The sequence below is a fragment of the Vigna umbellata genome, chromosome 1 (genome assembly GCF_029865625.1).
Source record: "Vigna umbellata cultivar VRB3 chromosome 1, Vumbellata_1.0, whole genome shotgun sequence".
NCBI lineage: Eukaryota > Viridiplantae > Streptophyta > Magnoliopsida > Fabales > Fabaceae > Vigna > Vigna umbellata.
The window spans coordinates 32192713-32213355 of NC_142165.1; the positions used below are offsets into that span (position 1 = coordinate 32192713).

At 33.7% G+C, this 20643-nt stretch overlaps 2 protein-coding genes across 2 annotated transcripts; both read right to left on the reverse strand.

Annotated features, from left to right (window-relative positions):
* Positions 1 to 9075: 9075 nt before the first annotated feature.
* Positions 9076 to 11043, reverse strand: LOC124847449 (7-deoxyloganetin glucosyltransferase-like). Its single transcript, XM_047324942.2, has 2 exons — positions 10390 to 11043; positions 9076 to 10233 (listed from the first exon to the last, which is right to left on the reverse strand). The coding sequence occupies exons 1-2, from the start codon at positions 10895 to 10897 to the stop codon at positions 9293 to 9295; spliced, it is 1449 nt and encodes a 482-aa protein (XP_047180898.2). The 5' UTR covers positions 10898 to 11043; the 3' UTR covers positions 9076 to 9292.
* An 8087-nt stretch (positions 11044 to 19130) lies between these two features.
* Positions 19131 to 20411, reverse strand: LOC124847448 (protein TRANSPARENT TESTA 1-like). The gene is made up of 2 exons (XM_047324941.2): positions 20061 to 20411; positions 19131 to 19630 (listed from the first exon to the last, which is right to left on the reverse strand). Exons 1-2 carry the CDS (start codon positions 20370 to 20372, stop codon positions 19241 to 19243), a joined length of 702 nt encoding a protein of 233 aa, XP_047180897.2. The 5' UTR covers positions 20373 to 20411; the 3' UTR covers positions 19131 to 19240.
* Between the last annotated feature and the right edge of the window lie 232 nt (positions 20412 to 20643).

Consider the following 20643-nt stretch of genomic DNA (forward strand, 5'->3'; position numbering starts at 1 on the left):
CCAACCCTAAGACATCTAGGTCTTTAAATAGGACATAAAAATAATAGAAAACGGGTCCAGGCCCAAATAGATCATAAAATCGCATAAAACTGGCCCAAAACTCGTCTGGTTGACTTTTTTCGTATTCTGGTTGACTGGTTGACTTTTTGGTTGACTGGTTGACTTTTCTGGTTGACTGATTGACTTTTCTGGTTTCTGGTTGACTTTTCTGATTCCATCTCTCTCCTTCTTCACTTCTTTCACTAAATTCACCTTAAAACCTGCACAAAAACACTGAAATCAAGCATAAACCTGTCCAGCTCTCTTATTTCTGAAAATATGGATAAAAGCATGATTTCAAGCTAGTTTCTAAGTGTAAAGGTTGTTTTTTGTTTCAATTTTAAGCATGAAAATAACAGTTTTTCAACTGTTATCACAACCCCAAACTTAGAACTTTGCTTGTCCTCAAGCAAACAAGATGTAACTCAATCTTCAACCAATTCATATGATGGTTCACTCATTCAAAAATCCTCTTTTTCAAGATAAGTAACAACTTCACTCAAACTTATGACCAAGAGTTCAATCAAGATGTGCACATGCTTTAGTGTTCACAAAGTCATTTAAATTCCAACAAATGCTATTTTTCATGAATGATCAATCAATTAAGCATGGATGTTCATGTGCTTATGGAATATTTCCTCACTAGGTAAAGTGTTTCACTCAACACACAAGTGTATAAGAGGTAAAGTGTTTCACTCATTCACTCCACTATCACAATGTTACATGAATCAACTTTGCCTTTCATTTTACCACAATCAAAAACATTCACAAGCATGCATCATCACAAGGACTTTTCAATGGCTTATAATGTGGCTGGGCTAACAAGAAAATTGGTTTTTCTGGATCACAAAATCCTTGAGTTAAGAGAATCATAACAACACAATTTTCTTATTCTTCCCAACTTGCCTTTGCATTTGCATTGAGCTTTGCTTCTTTTTCTTTTCTTTTCTTTTTCTTTTTTTTTCTTTGCATATTCTTACTTTTTAGCTCTTAGCTCAATGCTTTTCCTTTTTCATGTTTTCCCAACAACCCCAAACTTGAACATTTAACAATACCACACAAGATCTTCTACTTAACTCAAGGTAAAGATTTTCAATCAAGGGTTTCAGTGTATGTTCAAGGCTAAGGGTTCAAAGGATAGAACACAAAGTGTTCTCTTTTAGTGGGCTAACTTTATGAATTTGGCCAATAAAAAGGGTTCCAACAAACGGCCTTGATCACATGATGCAAAACAAGCAATTGATTCAATCATAGAAAACCTGGGCAAAGTCATTCATGCTTTCAAAGTAATAGCATTCAATCATACAAAAACTCTGGAGCTCAAAACCTCACATATAAGCTCATTCACATTTGACATACACATCCTGCTTAATTTCACAATCACAATCATAATATCCTGCATTTGTTCACAAAGCTTGTGAATCACCTGTATAAGCATTTTAATGTGCACATCTATCTCAACATCAATCAATCACTAATCATCATCAAGCATTACTTATCACACAATCACAGTTAATAGCAAACCATCATAACAAACCATGTTTCCAATAGAGTACATCAAACCCTAATCTAAAACAAAAAATAAATAAGTTTAGAAAACTTAAACCAACAAAACATAAGCATATGATAGCATTCATCCGTAAATGCTATCTCAGCTCCTCATCAATCTGAGCTGTCCTCTGTATCTTCCTCTTCTTGGATCTTCTAGTCTTGATTCTTTTTGCCCGATGAGGAGGCCATCCCTACATCAAACATAATTCACAAAACCAAAAGATACATTGTTAAGCATTAGTAAACCACAATGAAGAAATCAGCCCCTTCAATGATGCTCTCTCCCAACCCCAAACTTAGATGGAAAACTAGTGAGCAAGTGAGTGGAAGGGAGATTTTCTAAAGAGGGATGAGGGAAAAGTTGTAGAGAACCTTTGAAAAGGTATGTAGGAGTGTGTGTGCAGAGAAGAGCCTGAAAATAAACGCATTTGCGCATCTTAGGGTATAAAAATACCCTAATGGGCTCGGATCCCGCTAAGGGGAAACTAAAGCCCATCTGCGAGAGTACCGCTCAGCAGTAAGTTCCCGCTCAGCGGCACTTTCGTGAAGTGCTCTTCTCCTTCTTTTCTTAACCTACGTGCCTCCTAGACATGCCCCTCACTGGTTCCCTGCAATTCAATGTTTAAAATACTTATGCAAACCCTAACTAAAATAAAACAAACAAAAACAATCAATCAACTGGGTTGCCTCCCAGGTAGCGCTTGTTTAACGTCACGAGCCTGACCCAAAATCCACCAACACCCATCAGTAGGTGTTTAAAATCTCACTAACACCCATCAGTAGGTGTTAAAAACTTACCAACACCCATCAGTAGGTGCAAAATTTTCTCATCAACACCCATCAGTAGGTGTTACACACTTAGTATCCTTCAGTAGATACTTAACCACCTAGCATCCATCAGTAGATGCTATGTTCAGCAAAATATTCACAAAATCATGTTCAACAGATTAAAAATTACAAACCAAAATAAAATTAAAAGTTTTTAAATCACTGGGTTGCCTCCCAGCAAGCGCTCTTTTAACGTCATTAGCTTGACCCAGTAAAGCTCAAGTTCCTTCTTTATAGTTGATGTTGTCATCCCACCAACTCCTCAGCTGTTTCCTGTGAACTGTTTTGGTCCTTCTAGAATGTGGAGACTCTATCTCTATCATCTCCTTCTCTTTAAAGCCCTTCACAACCCACAACTTGTTCTTGATTCTTACAGGTGTGCCAAGTTGGAGTCTTCTTTTCTCCCAGTCACCAGGAATTTCTCCTCCTCTTCCAATCTTTTCTTCCTTGTGTACCTGAAACAACAAACAATGGTTACCTGCAACCTTGAGATTTTCATCTTTATGGCTAGTCATGGGTGAATCTTGAAATGCAGCTTTATAACTAGCTTCATCCTCCTGTGCTTGCGTCTCATCTTTGAAGACGTCTACAACCACTCTCTCCTCTCTGTCCTGGAGCACTACTATACCTTCATTTACATCAATGATAGCTCTGGCCGTTTTCATAAACGGTCTTCCAAGTATGATAGGTATCTTCTCTGTCTCCATCTTCATCACCACAAAGTCTGCCAAGGAACTGAAGTTTGCCAACACAAACTATAATGTCCTCTGCAATCCCACATGGCTCCTTTGAAGATCCATCGGCCATTACTAGATTAATCTTTACAGGTTTCACATTAACATTGCCGATTGGCTCCAGTAAAGAGTAAGGTATCAAGTTAACACTTGAACCTAGATCAAGGAAGAGCTTTCTTCACCCTTTTCTTCCCTATGGTACAAGGGATAGAAAAACTGCCTGGGTCTGTTGCTTTAGGAGGGAATGACTCTGTTTTAACAGTTATACACTCTTTTGCCTCATCATCTCTACGTCTCTTCTTTGTAGAGATTTCTTCATTAGATTTAGTGTAAACCGTAATCTGTTGCAGAATCTGTTCCCAAGGTGCATCATTATCCACCATGTTGAATAACTCTGTGAAGTCCAGTTGTTTCCCTTGATGGATTGGAAAAGGAAAAGTGCTATTGCTCTCTATTTCTCTTCTCTCTTCTGTATCTAACTCAAATTTCTCATCATCAACACTCTCTACCACCTTGCACTCTTCTCTGGGGTTAACCTCAGTATTAGCCCCAAAATTTCTATTTGGCCTTTCTTCCACCTATTTGGTGATCTGTCCCATCTGAGTCTCCAAATTTTTGATAGCAGCTTCAGTGCTCTTTTGGGTAGACTCAGTTTTCTGTATGAAATTGCTAAGAGTTTCCTCCATCCTCATGGATCTTTCATTAAGCATAGATAACTGTTGCCATAAGGTGGGTTACTGCTGCTGCTTATTATATTGACCAGCTTGCCTAGTTTGCCCTTGACCAATACTTGGGTGAGGTTTCCACCCCTGATTGTAGCTTCCTTGACGGTACTGATTGGTCATGTAGTTTACATCCTCTACGGCTTCAACTGGAAAGGCACATAGACCATTGATATGGTCGCCTCCACACAATTCGCACAACTGGGTTTGTACCTGTGCAACAGTTTTCAACTCTTTGGGTAATTGTGCAAGAGTTTTGGTCAGAGTCTCCAGCTGTTGAGTTAGAATTTTGTTTTGAGCTAGCAGGGCATCATGTGTCCGTAATTGGAGAACTCCTTTTTGCATAGGAGCTCCTCTCTCACTGTGTAGCTCATTATCACTAGTAGCCATGTTTTCTATAATCTCTGTTGCTTCCTCTGGAGTTTTCCATTTAATATTGCCTCCTGCTGAGGCGTCCAGCATCATCTTGGTTTGTGAACCAAGCCCTCCAAGGAAAGTTAAGACTACTTCCTGATCTTCAAAGCCATGCGTGGGTGTTTTTTCTTAGCAAGCTTTTGTATCTGTCCCATGCATGCCCCAGTGATTCTTCCATACCCTGCTTAAATGAAGAAATCTCTTGCTTGCCTTTTGTCACCTTAGATTGTGGGAAGTACTTGTTTAAAAAAAATTTTACCACTGCTTCCCACTCTGTGAAACTTTCTTCTGGGAAAGAATTCAACCAAAGCTTAGCATTGCCTCCCAATGAGAAAGGAAACAAGCTAAGTTTGATAGCTTCGTCTGGCACCCCATTAATTTTGACTGTGTTGCAAATCTCATTGAAGGTAGTGAGGTGCTCATATGGGCTTTCATGAGATAACCCATTAAATTGGTTGCTTTTCACCAGTTGAATCAGTGCTGGTTTGACCTCCATATTAGCTGCATTGACTCTAGGTCTAGCTATACTGTTAAAGTGCTGAGGTCCAGCTATATTGGTGTAGTCAGCAAGAGTTCTTCTAACATTGTTGTTCTCCATATTTTCTGTGCTATGAACAGAACCTTGTGGTGATGATTGTAAGAGAGTTTCTGGAGAAGGGAAAAGTTCTCTAGATGTTCGGATTCTTCTCCTCCGTCTACTCTCGTCTAGACCTTCAAGCAGAGGTTCTGTTGTTTTCTTGCTCCTTGTTCTAATTGCTTCCTGCATGCACAAGAAAACAAAACCCTAGAAAAGATTTGTTAGCACAAAAAGATATAGGAGAAGATATAGATTCAGAAGATAAAAGATTCAGAGGATAAGATAAAATAATATAAAATAAAATAAAATAAAATAAAATCTAATCTAATCAAATCAAATCAAATCAAATCAAATCAATCAAATCAAATCAAATCTAATCTAATCTAATCAAATCAAATAAAATCAAATCAAATCAAATAAGATAAAATAAAATCAAATCAAATCAAATCAAATCAAATCAAATCAATAAGATAAAATCAAATCAAATCAAATCAAATAAAATCAAATAAAATAAAACTAAATCAAATAAAAACCGAAAATAAAAACAGAAATTCAAAATTAAAGTCAAAGATAATCAATAATCACACAAATTAACTAGTTAAACCACGAGTCCCCGGCAACGGCGCCAAAAACTTGATGGACAAATTTATGATCACCAAAATATGATGTCACAAACTTGTTGAACAATCGGCAAGTATGACCGAATCGTTTCAAGTAATAAACTCGGTAAGACCAAATATCGTTCTCCCAAAGGACTCACGACCTAGTTTAGTTATGTGATGTTTTTGATTAGCTAAGACTTAAGAACAAAATAATTGGATTGTACTATGCAAAAGAGAAAATAAACATGTATGCATGAGATTTTGATCAATGGCAAAAGCAAAAGACAAGCACTTTCAATGAAATATATATATGAATATGTTGTTGGGGGTAAATTTCATCTTATCCACTCTCATATATTTTAGGAATTCAACATTCAAATCATCATTGTTAATGCCACTCTCTAAATTACCTTGTCAAGAAGGCCTATCCCTAATTACTAGTTCATACGATTCCTAGCATTCCTAATAATTAGTTCTCTTAGCATAGGAGCTTAACGACAACCAATATAATATTGGGAGTAATTCCCCGGATCTAGACTTCCTCGTACGTTCCCGTATCGACAAAATCAATAATCATGCATTGAATGAGTTAAACAAAGCAAGCATTAGGCAAAGAGGAAAAACCCTAACTAATGATGAAGGAAAGCATAAATCTTAGATTAAGATGCAAGCACAAATTCCATATATGAGAGCTTCAAAAGATTACATTGATTCCCCAACAAACATACAGGGTTTAGTTCACCATATTCATGGTGAACCTAGATGAACAATAATGAAAGAATGAAAGATAAAACCCTAGAAAGGTGTAGAGATAGCCTGAGCATCCAAGATCCTCCTTCAAAGGGGTGAAACTGGCCCAAAACTCGTCTGGTTGACTTTTTTCGTATTCTGGTTGACTGGTTGACTTTTTGGTTGATTGGTTGACTTTTCTGGTTGACTGATTGACTGATTGACTTTTCTGGTTTCTGGTTGACTTTTTTTATTCCATCTCTCTCCTTCTTCACTTCTTTCACTAAATTCACCTTAAAACCTGCACAAAAACACTGAAATCAAGCATAAACCTGTCCAGCTCTCTTATTTCTGAAAATATGGATAAAAGCATGATTTCAAGCTAGTTTCTAAGTGTAAAGGTTGCTTTTTGTTTCAATTTTAAGCATGAAAATAACAGTTTTTCAACTGTTATCAGTGATCCTTCTACTTTTTGAATCTTCTTTGCCATGGCTCTAGTAAGAGGTCCAATGTGATTCCTTGATGGTCTTCCATCAGACTCGAGTGAGAGTTCACGAAGAGTGTTTCTCACCGAGCGGCGGAGTATAGGAGCTACGAAAGCCTTCCTTAGGTCGAAGAGGCTCAGGTGAGAGCTACGAAAGCATTCCTTACCGAGCGGAGGACGCTAGTAGCTATAAAAGCATTCCCTAGGTTGAAGAGGCTCAAGTGAGAGCTATGAAAGGTTACTCACTGAGTGGCAAGCTCTTTTTGGCCAAGTGGTTTACATACAGAGTCTTGTCATCTGTACTGAAGAAAAATAGCAACTCAAATTTAAATGATGAGAAAAAAGTGTAGCCAATCAAACCAATGTATTTACAATTTTAGAAATTTAATATCAAAATAGCTTATGCTATAAGGTCTGATGGCCAAGCAAGCGAAACTGTTTGGTCGAAGAGACTCGGGTGAGAATTCACGAAGAACGTTCCTCACCGAGCGGTTGCTCAAAGTTGGTCAAGTGGCTTGTATGCAAGATCCTGGTATCTGCATTGATGAAAAATAACAATTCGAATTTGAACTGTCATGGCTGAGACATTAGTGCTTTACTGCATTATGACCTGCAAAATAGATGAAGAGGTTGACCGTGACAATATGGATAGGCACCGCTCGAGATACACTAAACAAGAGTATGTGCGTAGTTGAGGCTCAAACGAGAGCCAAGCTATTAAAATCTGACAAGGCTGAACATATGCGGTCAAACTAACCGAGCAAGAGGGAGACCAAGGTTTTCTTGAGCAATACCCGCAGACCTTTTCTTCCTTATCTCCTTCCTTAGCAGTTCTTATCTCCTTCCTTAAAGGTTGATGACCTGTTCTTATCCGCGAGCATAAGAAGGCGAGGCTTGCTAAAAGAGGTTTGGAGCTTATTGGTACAAGTAATAGGAGTGTGCCTTCCAACAATGGCATGATATGTACTGAGCAAACTTGAGAACCGCTTGCTAACCACAACATCGAGCAAATTGCACAATAATATTCTGAGGGCTTTCTTTGGGAACGATAACCCTATCAGCATGTTGAGATCCCTTACTAAAAGCATTCGAAATTGTCCGCTCCATCATCTAATTTACGTTGTTCTCTCTCTTCTTCTTGTCCTAGCCGTGAGGGAGGGTGCCTGCAGAAGAAACTCCACCGCTCAAGTCAGTAACTTTGCGTAATAATGTTTTACAGAAATGAGTACTCAGAACCCATTACTTGACTCTCCTGTCAAACATATATTTAAAATGAGCTTACGCTTAAATCAATGGTTGTTATTATTATTGATTACCATTTAATTACCTCAACGACTATCTTTATTAACCGATTACCGAGACGTTAATTGCTTGCCCACCTGGTCCATTGGCCTCACGGGTATCCATACAGTACAAAATGTAAATTATAGTTTTTTATTTTAAATAAATAAATAATTAAAAGGATATTACAACCTATATGCATTATTCTCTCTTATCTTACAAAAATCTTTTAAAAACAAATTTGCCACGTAAACAAGAATCTAAAAAGCAGACAATTACTTACATATTTGATTAATTCTAATAACATTGTTTCAGTAAACTTGAAATTGAAGCGTTAGTTAATATTTTAAGTGAGATTTTTAGCTAAAGGAAGATTGTTTCTTTGTCTTTGTATTGTTGGTTTGAAAAAAAAAACTTGAAATAATTTGTCACATACATCAACACCAAATATATATTGTAATAATTTTTACGTTCCCTCTGTAGTGTTCATCTACTAAGACTTGTATAAAATTTACATGCTTGACAAATAGATGTTAGGTTTAATACCCTATTTTGTCCCCAGTTTTGCTCGAAAATGTCAAATTAGTCCATCCTTTAAAAAGTGCGTCAATTACGTCCTTACTTGATAAAATTTATATCAATGAAATCCCTTCCGTTAAATCTGTACAAACAGCGTTAATTATTTTTCTTTCTCTTCTACTTTTTCTGTGCAAGCAGCAGCTTTTTCTGCTTTTTTTTCGTACAAAATAGTATTAATAAACTAAGAATAGCATTAATAGCTATGGTGATAATAGCTATGGTGATAAACTAAGAATAGCATTAATAATAGAACACAAAAATTTTTCAATGTAAGTTGCCCAACTCAAGTTCCACCGATACACATCCACGATAGACTTTATACCCGGTTTCGCAGGTGATCATCGAACATATATATTTTTGTTTAAGCTTAAAGGAAATTAAAAAAAAAAAGGTACAAAAACGTTAGCAACGATGATGTATACAGATATACATTGATATGTTTTATTCACCAGAGACCCGTTTGGAGTTGAAATTTGAACTTTTAAACGAGTAAAGTTCTTACCAAAAAAACCAAATGGACTCCAAACAGCAGAACTGGAAATCACAGTAGAATAATCACTTTAAAACATAAATCAGAATTGAGAAGCTTCAAGAAAACAATAATTCAAGGAAATTACAAAGGAGTTACATATGGAGGAACCAAGAAAAGTGAAAGGAATAGATGGAAAGGATACTAGACATTGTTTAACATACTGGTAAATAGATATGGTCGTGTGGTGAAGGAGTAAGTTAATATTAAAAATCTTCTTACACTAGTTTTTAACATTTCCTCTCACAAGAACTTCTCGAATCATATTCTCTAAATTAAGAAATGAAGATCCATAAGGACCAGAAGCAGCACTTACAGCCAAATCCTTCCATTGCATAGCTTTCTCCTTCATCTCTCTACCCTTTTTACCATCCATCAACTCCTTCACAAGGCTCTCTATTTTGTCTCTCTTAACATCTTCAATCTCCAACCCAATCCCCCACTCTCTGCAGCAGAACCTGCAATTGGTTTGTTGCTCTGCAAAGAAAGGCCAACATATCATTGGCACACCTCCACACACACTTTCTAAAGTTGAATTCCAACCACTGTGTGTCAAAAATCCCCCAACAGCTGGGTGAGCCAACACTTGCTCTTGAGAGCACCAACTAGACAACATGCCTCTGTCTTTGGTTTGTTCCACGAACTCTGGAGGCAGAACAACGTTTTCACCCCCAACAACATCGGGTCTTATCACCCACAAAAAGCTCTTGTTGCTGTTAGCAAGTCCCCATGCAAATTCATTTAGCTGTTCACTTGTCATAACCGTGATGCTCCCAAAATTTACGTAAACAACACTGTTGGGCTCTCGAGTGTCAAGCCACTCCACACACTCAAACTCCTCCTTCCACAGATTCGACCTAATTGCATTCAAGTCTTCATCATCAATATCCTTCACCAGTAAATTCAAAGGACCTATGGAATAAACAGGAGGCAAAATAGACGATAATGCTTCCAGAACATCATGCTCCATAGCATCAAACGTGTTCAGAATGATTGCAGAAGCTTCTCGAGCCCTCCCGCACTCCCACTGTAGGAATTCAATCATAAAATCCTCTGAATCTGTGGTCCTAATGAAACTGGGAAAATCCCTCAATCGAATTTCCTTGATTCCCGGTATCCAATCGATCGTAGTCTCCAAATACCCATTCGTGATCGAACTTGAATCTACAAGTCGTACGAATAATGATTCAACAAATTAAACTCATACAAACTATATCACCAAACATACAAAAACAAAAGTCATGTGTATATGGTAAATTCTCATGTTGCAAAGTACCAAACTGTTTGTAATTGTGACAGAAATCAAACTAATTGAATTACCTTTGAGAGGTATTATGCCCTTTTGAATGAGTTGTTGAAATTGCACATAACACATGAACCCACATGCACTAGGGGTCCAAAAGAGCGCCAGTGGGACACCCAATTCTTCAGCAGCATCAAGAGTGAAGCTCATGACACCATCAGCAACTATGCATGTGACTGGAGGGGCATCTGAACTATTGATTTTAGCGAGAAGGTTATTCAAGTGAGGCAGGCAAGTTCTTCTGGTGGAGTCACACAGGGAAGGTATATCTTGTGTGGCATCCACAGCAGGCTCTGGTAGACCATCAGGAATGGTTTCAAAGCGAAATGAAGAGAGACCCTTGAGAGAATCAGGACCTCTGGATTTGAGAAGGCGCTTGTGGGTATACTCAGTGTTGACAAAGGTGATGTGAAAGCCTTTGAAGTGAAGGAGTTTTGCTAGTTTTAGCATTGGGTTTATGTGGCCTTGTGTTGGGTGTGGTACGCACACGGCATGGGGCTTCTTGATTGTGGCTGAAGAAGCCATGTTTGATATCTCTTCCTAGGGAAAGAACATACAAGTGCTTGCAACAACACTTCCACGGACTCTGCTATCAAAGGCTGATTTTCAAAGGAAAAGGGCGAAGAAAATTATTACGCACTTGCTCTGATAGACATTCAAAGATAATCTTTGACATGAAAAGTAAAAAGTTGAAAATGTTGAAAACACTGTCTTTTGTTACGTTATTTAAAATAATGAGTTGTTCATAAATCACTATCTTTTGTTGAATTAAATTTTGCTAAGTTTGACTTTAGAACGCTATTCATAAGTTAAGAGTTTGTCGTCTTTAGGCATTACAATATGCTCTCATTCTCCTCGTGCACACAATTGTACGTTATTCTGGTACTCTTTGGATTCGTTTTCATTTTAATAGAAAATCTTTTTATCGATTAGATACAGATATAAATAATATTCGGTTTTTTTCGATTGAATATAGAGACGAGATAAGTATCTACATGTCTGTCTTGTTACCATCCCTTACATGTTTCAATATCTATCTTTTGTCTTTATCTTCCTACCTGTTTAAACATTGACAGGCTTTGGCATTAGTTTTCTTTTATGGTATACTCTGATTTTACAACCAAAGGAGTAGTAAAAAAAAGGAGGGTTTGGGTTCCCGTTCTTAACCAAAGTTTATATATTTCAAGAATAAGTTTATGAAATGAAACCAGAAATAATTCAAAAAATTTTAAAATAAAAAAACAAAGGGATCGACATCGGTTATGGAAGATAACCGAAGTTTATTATCCCTAGCCTTTCGTTTTTCTAAATAATTGAAGCTTATTGTTTATCAGTGTCCAAAATAATTCAAAAATATTTAATACTAAAAATAAGGGAATAGACTTCAAATCTTCGTATAACTGAAGTTTATTGTTACTATATGCTTCAGAATAATTCCAAAATATTTAAAACTAGAAAGCAAGACAATAAGTTTCGGTTCTTCATATAACCAAAGCTTATTATTACTATATCCTTCGGTTCTTCGAAATAATTGAAGCCTATTATTGATTATTGTCCAAAAATATTTAAAATCAGAAATCAAGAAAATAGGCACTGGTTCTCAACTTAAACCTATTATTCTTAATATATTTTAGTTATGTATTAACCGAAGTCTATTCTTCTTAATATGCTTTAGTTTTAATAATAACTAAAGCCTATTGTTACCTTTTAATATATTTTTTGTTTTGGTTTTTCCTACATATAAAAATGAACCTGGATAGCCAAAAACCACAACAAAATATAGACAAAAACCACAAGATACATATAGTACTTTAAATAATGTAGAAAATATATTTTACGTCTAATGATTACAAAGTAAATTAGATCAAATTATTGTACATTTTAACTATATATTTGGCACAATATTCCCTTACACACGCTATTGAATTCTTGTGCATTAATGTGGAATTGTGCTAAAAATCATTTTTTTTCAGCAAGTATGCTTGATAGTTTGTAGTACAACAAGTGTCGTATTCATAGTGATTTAACAAAATACACAAGGTTTTAAATAAGCTTGACTTAAAATAAAACATTAAGGTGTATGACAAGTGTGAAAACAAATTTGATTTAAGAAAAGAAAGCTATTTTTGGCAAAATAACATGTTGCAAAACAGTTTGAGATTAAAAAGGGTTGACATCAAGATGATCATAAAGGTGTGTTAAAACTATATTTTTGCCACTATGTCTCTCTTGTAAAGATTCAACTATAATCTATAAGGCACAAATAATCATGTCTTGGGAGTTCTCTTTGAATGTAACTTCAGGTCCATTCTTGCCACCTAGAGCCTAAAATAACCTGACCTTAGTATGACTCTTCAATGAAGCTTGAATGGATCATTTCTATTAAGATCAAAACTCTATAACCAACTATAACTTTAGATTTATTCCTAGCATCTAAAAGCAAGAAAAGAATTAGTTGGACCATAACTTGGAACCGATTACCACTTAAGCCTAAGCCAGTGCAATAAAACGAGTGATTAACACTCTAAGAGCATACTTTGATAGATAAAACAGTACCCATAAAGAAAGTTCCAAAGGGTTACATCTTTGCTTCAACACTCTAAGAGATTTAGTACCTGATATTGGATGGAAAGAATACAATACAAGGAGTATTCACCATCTCCTAAACCTCTAATAATATTCTCTCAAGTATAAAGGAAAGTGTCTAAGAAACTTTCTAAAAAGTCTCTCTCTAAAGTTTGTCCAGAAGTCTTTTAAAATCTAGAGGAGCAACTATGTTGTTATAAACATTCCAGGGCATGGCTTTAGCGGTTCAAGTGTAGCATCAATTGTAGAGGTTTCCTTCTAAGGTGGGTTTTCTGTATAGCTCAAACCTCATGTCTTTGGATTTGTAGCACCTAAGATAGCTTATTTGAGGAGTCTCTATAGCTTAGCCTCAAGTTTAATGCTTGAGGTTTCCTTCTAAGGTGGGTTTTCTCATGTTGCTCAAGTCTCAAGATTACTGCTCAGTTGCGCTAATGTCAATTTTGTCCATAACTGTTTAGATTTCCTCCATTTCCTTTACTTTTACACTCAAACTTTTTGTCATCATCAAAACCTGCAAAGCAAGTCAAATTGGGGTGATTTCTACATATATTTATCATAATCAAAATAGGATAAATGTTAAATTAATCTTAAAATTAACTTATATTGGGCACTTATCAAATTGCTGAATATCTTTATTGAGGACAATAATTTCAATTAGTCATAAAAAGAAAAACTTGCAAAGTACTTTGAATCAATTAAATTATTATCGTTTTCTAATTACTTGTAATACGAGCACGAACAATGTTTGTTATTCATTACACAACATAGTAACCACACTCATATGAGTTAGTTTATTTATTACACTACAATTAAAAATAATTGTCGAAGAAAAAGAATCAAACAATTATAATTACACCAAAATAGTTAACCTTAAGTGACAACCATGTTAACTTTTTAGTTGTACTAGTTGATTTGCCTATCAACATAGTATGTCCAACAATTGTACTATGATAAAGGGAATTAGTTAGAATACGCTTATATAAGAAAGAATGTTCATAAGATTGAGATTCTTACCAATGTAATACTTGTTTGAGATTCTTGTGGGGACACTTGTGCAATAAGCAAAACATACAATTTTATCATTCAGGGAAACCACTAGTTGCTGGTGACACCTAAATTTGAAATACAATAATTATTAAACCTTAAAACAATGGACTATGATTAAAATACAACAAACTATAGTGATTTATTTCAAGAAAATCTAAATGAGCATTCACTCCATATTTTGTCTTTCCTTAAATATTAAGAAGTGTATCAATCAAGTTAGCTCATACATTCTTTTTTACATGCATTATAGCTATACAATCTTATTGGGTCATCATTGAGTAAAAGTTCATTCAGGGTCTATAAATATAATATATAGGTGAAGTATTTAATATTTTTTAACCTATCACATTTATTGTAATCAACTTTAACTGAACAATTACTTAAACATCAAAATGTCTTTTATAAATAATAGGTGGATTAAGCTTAATAGAAATAGATGGGAACATTAGAACTAGATAATCAGAAATTGATAAAAAAAATAGTGAAGTTTAATAATTAAGGTTTAATCTCAACCTTACAAAAACACTAGCTAAATGAAAAATATTTTCATCTTTAAACTTCGAGTTAAATTTTCATTGTTTTAATAAACTGGATTTACCTTTTAAAATAAACTTTATATTATAGTACTTAAGAAATACACTTAGAAATGTGGAGTAACCTAAACTCCTTTACAAAAATACCATTAATTTCTCACAATCCTCACATTTATATTTCTCCATCCATTCAATAAAACCAACCTTTTAAAATAATTTCTTGCCTCAAAAGTAATTCATTTAGTTTTCTCAACCGCTGGTCAATATTATCTTTTAACACTATTTATTAGGAAACCGAAGTCACCTACATGGTGATTTGAGATGGAGTTTATTAGATGTGATTATCTTCCATATTTACTATATATATAAGTATATAAAAATGGCATCATATTCCACCTAAACTTTTATCAACATACTTTATACGAACTTAATTAATTAGTGAAAGAAACCGGTGGAAGCAATGGAGGGAAAGTTGTGCATAGTGAAGGAAGCAACACTCTCTTTAATTGCAATTAGAGCTGTCAAATGAGCCCCTTTAATAAGATTTGGCCCTAACCCATGTGTGTTTGGACCAAAAGCCCACAGAGCCAAATACTCTTTATTAAAAAAGCCCACAGGGCTAAAAACCCTTAAAGCCCTATAGGCCGGGCCAGCCCTGGGCTTTCCTTTTTACAAATTTAACGTCTAGAAACATAATATCACATACAAGTAATCACAAATCATATGTATTTTTTATCCAGCTTTCATTTATCTTTGTTAGTAATAACTTATACCATAATTGATTCATGTATAATTATATTTTTTTACCAATAAAATTAATTTTTCTACTTCATAACTGTTTCTATATTAATTAGTTTAATAATAATGCTTTATACATTTTTCTTAATTTTCAAATTTTATTTTGATAATTTTTTCATCTAATTTTGGTTTGTAAATTTGACGATTCAGAGATATCCACATAAAATAGGTTTAAAAGTTAAAAACTTTAATTTAATATGTAAAATTTTGATGGACTAACGAATTTATTTATTGATGATAATCTATTTGTCACTAGTTTAAATCAATATCATTCGATTAGATTTGTGATCAAAATTACATTATTTTTAATTGGTGTGAACATGTTAAAATTTTGACTTATAACTTTTTTAATTTTCCAATTTAATAAAATTAATATTTTATTATTTACAAAGTTATATTCTTTTAAAAAAAAATTTTATGAAACGTATTATTTATTCATTACATAAATTTATATATTTTTATGTCTTTTTCATATATTTTATATTATATTTATTTGTGTCTTTTTTATTAGTTTCTATTAAGAGACATGATGTAATTTATTTATTATTATAATTATTATAATTTTTATTTATTTTTATGTTAATAATTAATACAATAATACTTTGAATTTTAGTATTATAAATTATAACATTATATTTATTTAAAAATATTGTATCTATTATTTAATTATTTTTTTATTACAATCGGCTCAATTATGATAAATAATTTAATAAAATGATCTTTGTTGGATAAAGATAAGCATGATTTTTAAAATAGTAATTTAATCTAAAAGGTTAGAAAAAATATGATTTTATAACCACTAGGATTACATCTAGATCTTGTATACGACATATATGATATTTATAAGAATTTTGCCTAACAAGAATTTTCACTAAAAAGTTAGTTCTTTTATTACGTGAAATTAATTTTAAACTTTACAAAGTTTGTGGTTTAATTTTTTAATGTGTATATATACATATATATATAATATATATACAAAACATTCAACAAAAGAATTTTATGACAAACTATACAAAATAAAAATTTTACACCGATATTAAAAATTTATCCAATCAGTAGATTTAAATTTAAAATCTATCCATAATTAATATTTCAAATATTTATATAGATATCAGAATTCGATTATTGAAAAATCGAATTTTCAACTGTGTTACTTTTATAATTTATTTTTTGAATTTTTTTTTTTCTTTAAATAAAAATAATAATAAAAATTTTCTTTTTTAACTTTCCAAAATAATAAAATTATATTTTAAAATATACTTATAATTAAAAAATTATTTTAAATAAGTTTTTATAAAATCAATATTTATACATTTATATTTAATTAAAAAGATATTAAATATCATGTAAATTTTGAAAGTTATTGAACTTGTAAAGTAAATAAAAGAAATAACTAAAAAATATTAAAAGTGAATTAATTTAGTTTGGGGGCTAGCCCCATCCTAACCCTACTCCAGCCCACTTTACGTGGGGCTTTAGGGGTTGGGGCTTTTAAAAAGCCCCCTATTAAGGGGGCTAGAAAATTGGGGCTTAATTTTAAAAGGGGTTAGGGTCAACCCATGGGCCAGGGGTTGAAATGACACCTCTAATTGCAATCTCCTTTAGGCTCTGTTCTTTTGAGTAGATTTGAGAGGATGGATTTGAGGGGATTTGAGAGGATTTGAAGATAATTTTTTTTCGTTTATTTGAGTGAATTTGAAGGTAAATGAGAGTGAATTTGGAAATAATTTTTTTTAATTTGTCATGTCAATACAATTCTATACTAATTCTCACAAATTTTATTTCCAAATTCACTCTCATTTACCTCCAAATTCACTCAAATAAACGACAAAAAATTATCTTCAAATCCTCTCAAATTCCCTCAAATTCATCCTCTCAAATCCACTCAAAAGAACAGGGCCTTACGACAGCAAGTAGAGGCGTAAGCTCAACAACAATGAGGGATACCTTTTTTTCCTTGATTGGGTTTGGACCAACTAATTTATACTGTGATTGTGTAATTTAAAAATGGATTTTGAAATGTAAAATCCAAAATATATTTTCAGGATAATCCAAAAATCTAAAATACATGTTTAGATTTAAAAATATATTTTGAATTATATAATTTGAATACATTTTCAAAGTATGTTACTTAGAATACATTTCTAAATAAAATATGTTTTTAGATCCAAAAATATTCAGATTTTTCCAACAGTATGAAATTGTAGGAAGAAACCACAGGTCCAAATAGCAATTACCCATGACGAAACATTACAGAATTAGCCTACAAGCTCAACGGCTCGACCGACCTCGGCCTCTTTGGATTGTTAGCCTAGAAGGTTGAGATTGAGCACAAAGAACCAAATGTTTCTTTCTGTACCTCATTTTTCTTCTTCCTACTTCTTCATAAAACCTGATAATCCTAAATTATTTTCATTAAAATTATTAAAAAATATATATAAAATTATGCCACACCCTTTTTTTGAACGAATTTTGATTTTTTCAATTTAAAATATATTTTCAAATTTAAAAGCACATTCTAAAAATGAATATTTCAAAATACATTTAAAACCTACGTTTCAGAATATATATTTTCAGAAGGTATATTGCAATTTGAAAATATATTTCCGATAACACAATCTAAAATATATTTAAAACAAATAATATTCTATAATGCAATTCCAAAAATGCTTTTTAAAATATATATTTCAGAATAAAATAATTAATGTCTGAAATGTATATTTCAGAATACAATAATAAATGTCTGAAAGGTATATTTCAGAAGGTATTTCTAAATTTAAAAATACATATCAGAATATGCATTCTTAAATGTAAATAAAAATACAATAAATCCGGAACACAAACTATTTCTTCCAATTGTAATGTATCAACTTATAATTTTAAATATACAACATTAAAAAGGGGTGCGTAAGGTGAAGAGAGAATGGAGGGAGGTGAATGGGTGTGCGCTAATGCCCAGCAAAGAAGAGAAGAGAAGGTGGGAGAATTTTAATATAATTTTAAAGGGGGTAAAATTGGGTAATTAAATTTTATCCAGTGCAGGAAGAAAAAAGGGGAGGTGCAAGACCAAATAACGCAACAACAATTTTTTAAGCCCAGCTTTCTAAGGTGAAGTTTTTCGGAGTGACCTATCAAACTAAACCCTTTTTTCAACTCTGAATACAAAGCTGTTCAAGACTTGAATCCTAATATTAGGAAACATAACTTTATTTTACTTAATTAGGTTTCATTTTTTCTTCTTTAATCTGTCATATAGTATTGAAGTTTTTCTTTTTTAATATGTTGCTATTATTTTATCTTTTTCTTTATCTAAGATAAAATTCTTATTGGTAAGTTATTATTTAATCAAGAGATTGAAAAGAAAATCAAGAATAAAGCAAAATATAGTATTTTGAGATTGTACAACATTTATTATATTATTTTGACATTTAGATACGTTGAGAGTTATTGTTTGTGTCACAAGTATTATTTCTAACTAATTATACGAACTAACAAATATTGAAAATGTTAATATTTAGGTATTTTATTTTGTAAGATTTGAAATGACTTAATTTTTAAGTAACTTACGATCCAACCAAATTCAGTTATAGGCAAATTGAGATGTTAAATAAAAATAAATAAACGAATCCTAGCCAAATTGGGTTAAAATTTATGCCACCACTTACACTTCTAGATTATAATTTATTTCAAATTGAGATTTCAGGATTTGTTCATTCCTTTTGATTTTATGTGTAAGCAATTTTTTAATCAACACATAGAACAAATGAGTTACATATATTGAAGAAAAATAATGCAGAAGCGTCTCTCTATTCATGTGTAGTAAAGAACCTAAAACGACATTTGATTGCTAACAACATAGATCAGCCTTAACTGTCGTGATTGTAATAACGTGCATGGTTATTAACTACATGGCATCAGAAGAAGAAGTGAAAGGGGTGTGACCAAAGCCAAAGGCTTTCATGTGGTCTTTGAGGGACCTCTTATGTTTGAAGTCGGAGCCACAAATGCAGAGCCAGCGTTTGCCGCAGTTTTTCTCGTGGGTTCGCCAGTCACCTTTCACGGCCAAAGGCTTCGCGCACTTGCGGCACGTGAAGGGTTTGGAGCCATGCTTCCTCTTGAAGTGCGTCTGAAGCGTGCGAAAGTCCTTCAGAGGCTTCGCACGTGGGTGCTCGATGTTGTTCTTGCACCCTCTCGCGCAACAGTAGCAGGGAATGTCCAACAACGGTCGTGGATGGGTTCGCTTCAGCGAGTCTGGCCCTCTCCGATACTGTGACCCGTGCCCCCACATATGCATCTGCATTATAACATTCATAAAAACCTTTCTTTTTTATTCTTCTCTTATGCTCTTTTATTGTTTCCTATAAAATCTTCAAAAGTAAGAACTAAAGATCTTAACTTTTAACTAAAAGCTAGTATGAGTAGCATCGACTTTCACCAAAACATGTCATCATTCCCTTCAAACCTTAGAACTGTTATAAAAGTAAGTGGAAAACAGAAAAACATGAGACATTTTCCAAAATTGGAAACCTTATGTGAAGGTTTAGAAAAAGCCATGTGCTATGATATGACTAAAGCGAAGGTTTATTCCATTTCACACGCTACGCTTAGGATACATAGTTCATTCAGAAACAGCACTATACCGTGTTAACACTGTCGAGGGTTTCACATGAAGAGTAGCATGCAAAAATCCCCATATATTTGAAACAGATAAGAGATAACTGTACCTGAAGATTGTTGTGGCGATTGAAGGTTTTGCAGCAGACGGGACAAGAGAAATGGCTAAACCCAACAAGGATTTGTTCTTGAGTTGGTATCCAGTAGTTGCTAGGAGCATGAGTTGTGGCATTCACAAATCCATGATCATTGGTGGAACCACCACTTGAATTGTTGGGGAGGCCTATGTGTAAGGCCACAGTGACATCCTCAACTTGACCATGATGTGGTTTAGCATTTTGGTTTTGTAGCAAAGCTTCTTCGGGAGAGGAACCTAGGAAGCTACTAAGCAGAGGCAGAGGCTGAAGCTGGTTTTGATTCATGTTAAGGTAAAGAAGGAAACTATACTGATATGATTTACAAGTGAATGAGGCAGGGTATAATAGCTACATAACATGTATATTATATATATTCTAGGGGTCAATGGTACTCTTTATTATGTAATAAAAATTAATGAGGGCCAAGTTAGATTTTATCAAATTTGAGGAGTTTAATAAGGACTGGAGCCACATTAAATAGATTGGCATGTAGTGAAACTTGGAAAAGAAGAAGAGTGAAAGAAACTGTGTGATAGGTGGCCAGAGAATATTACAG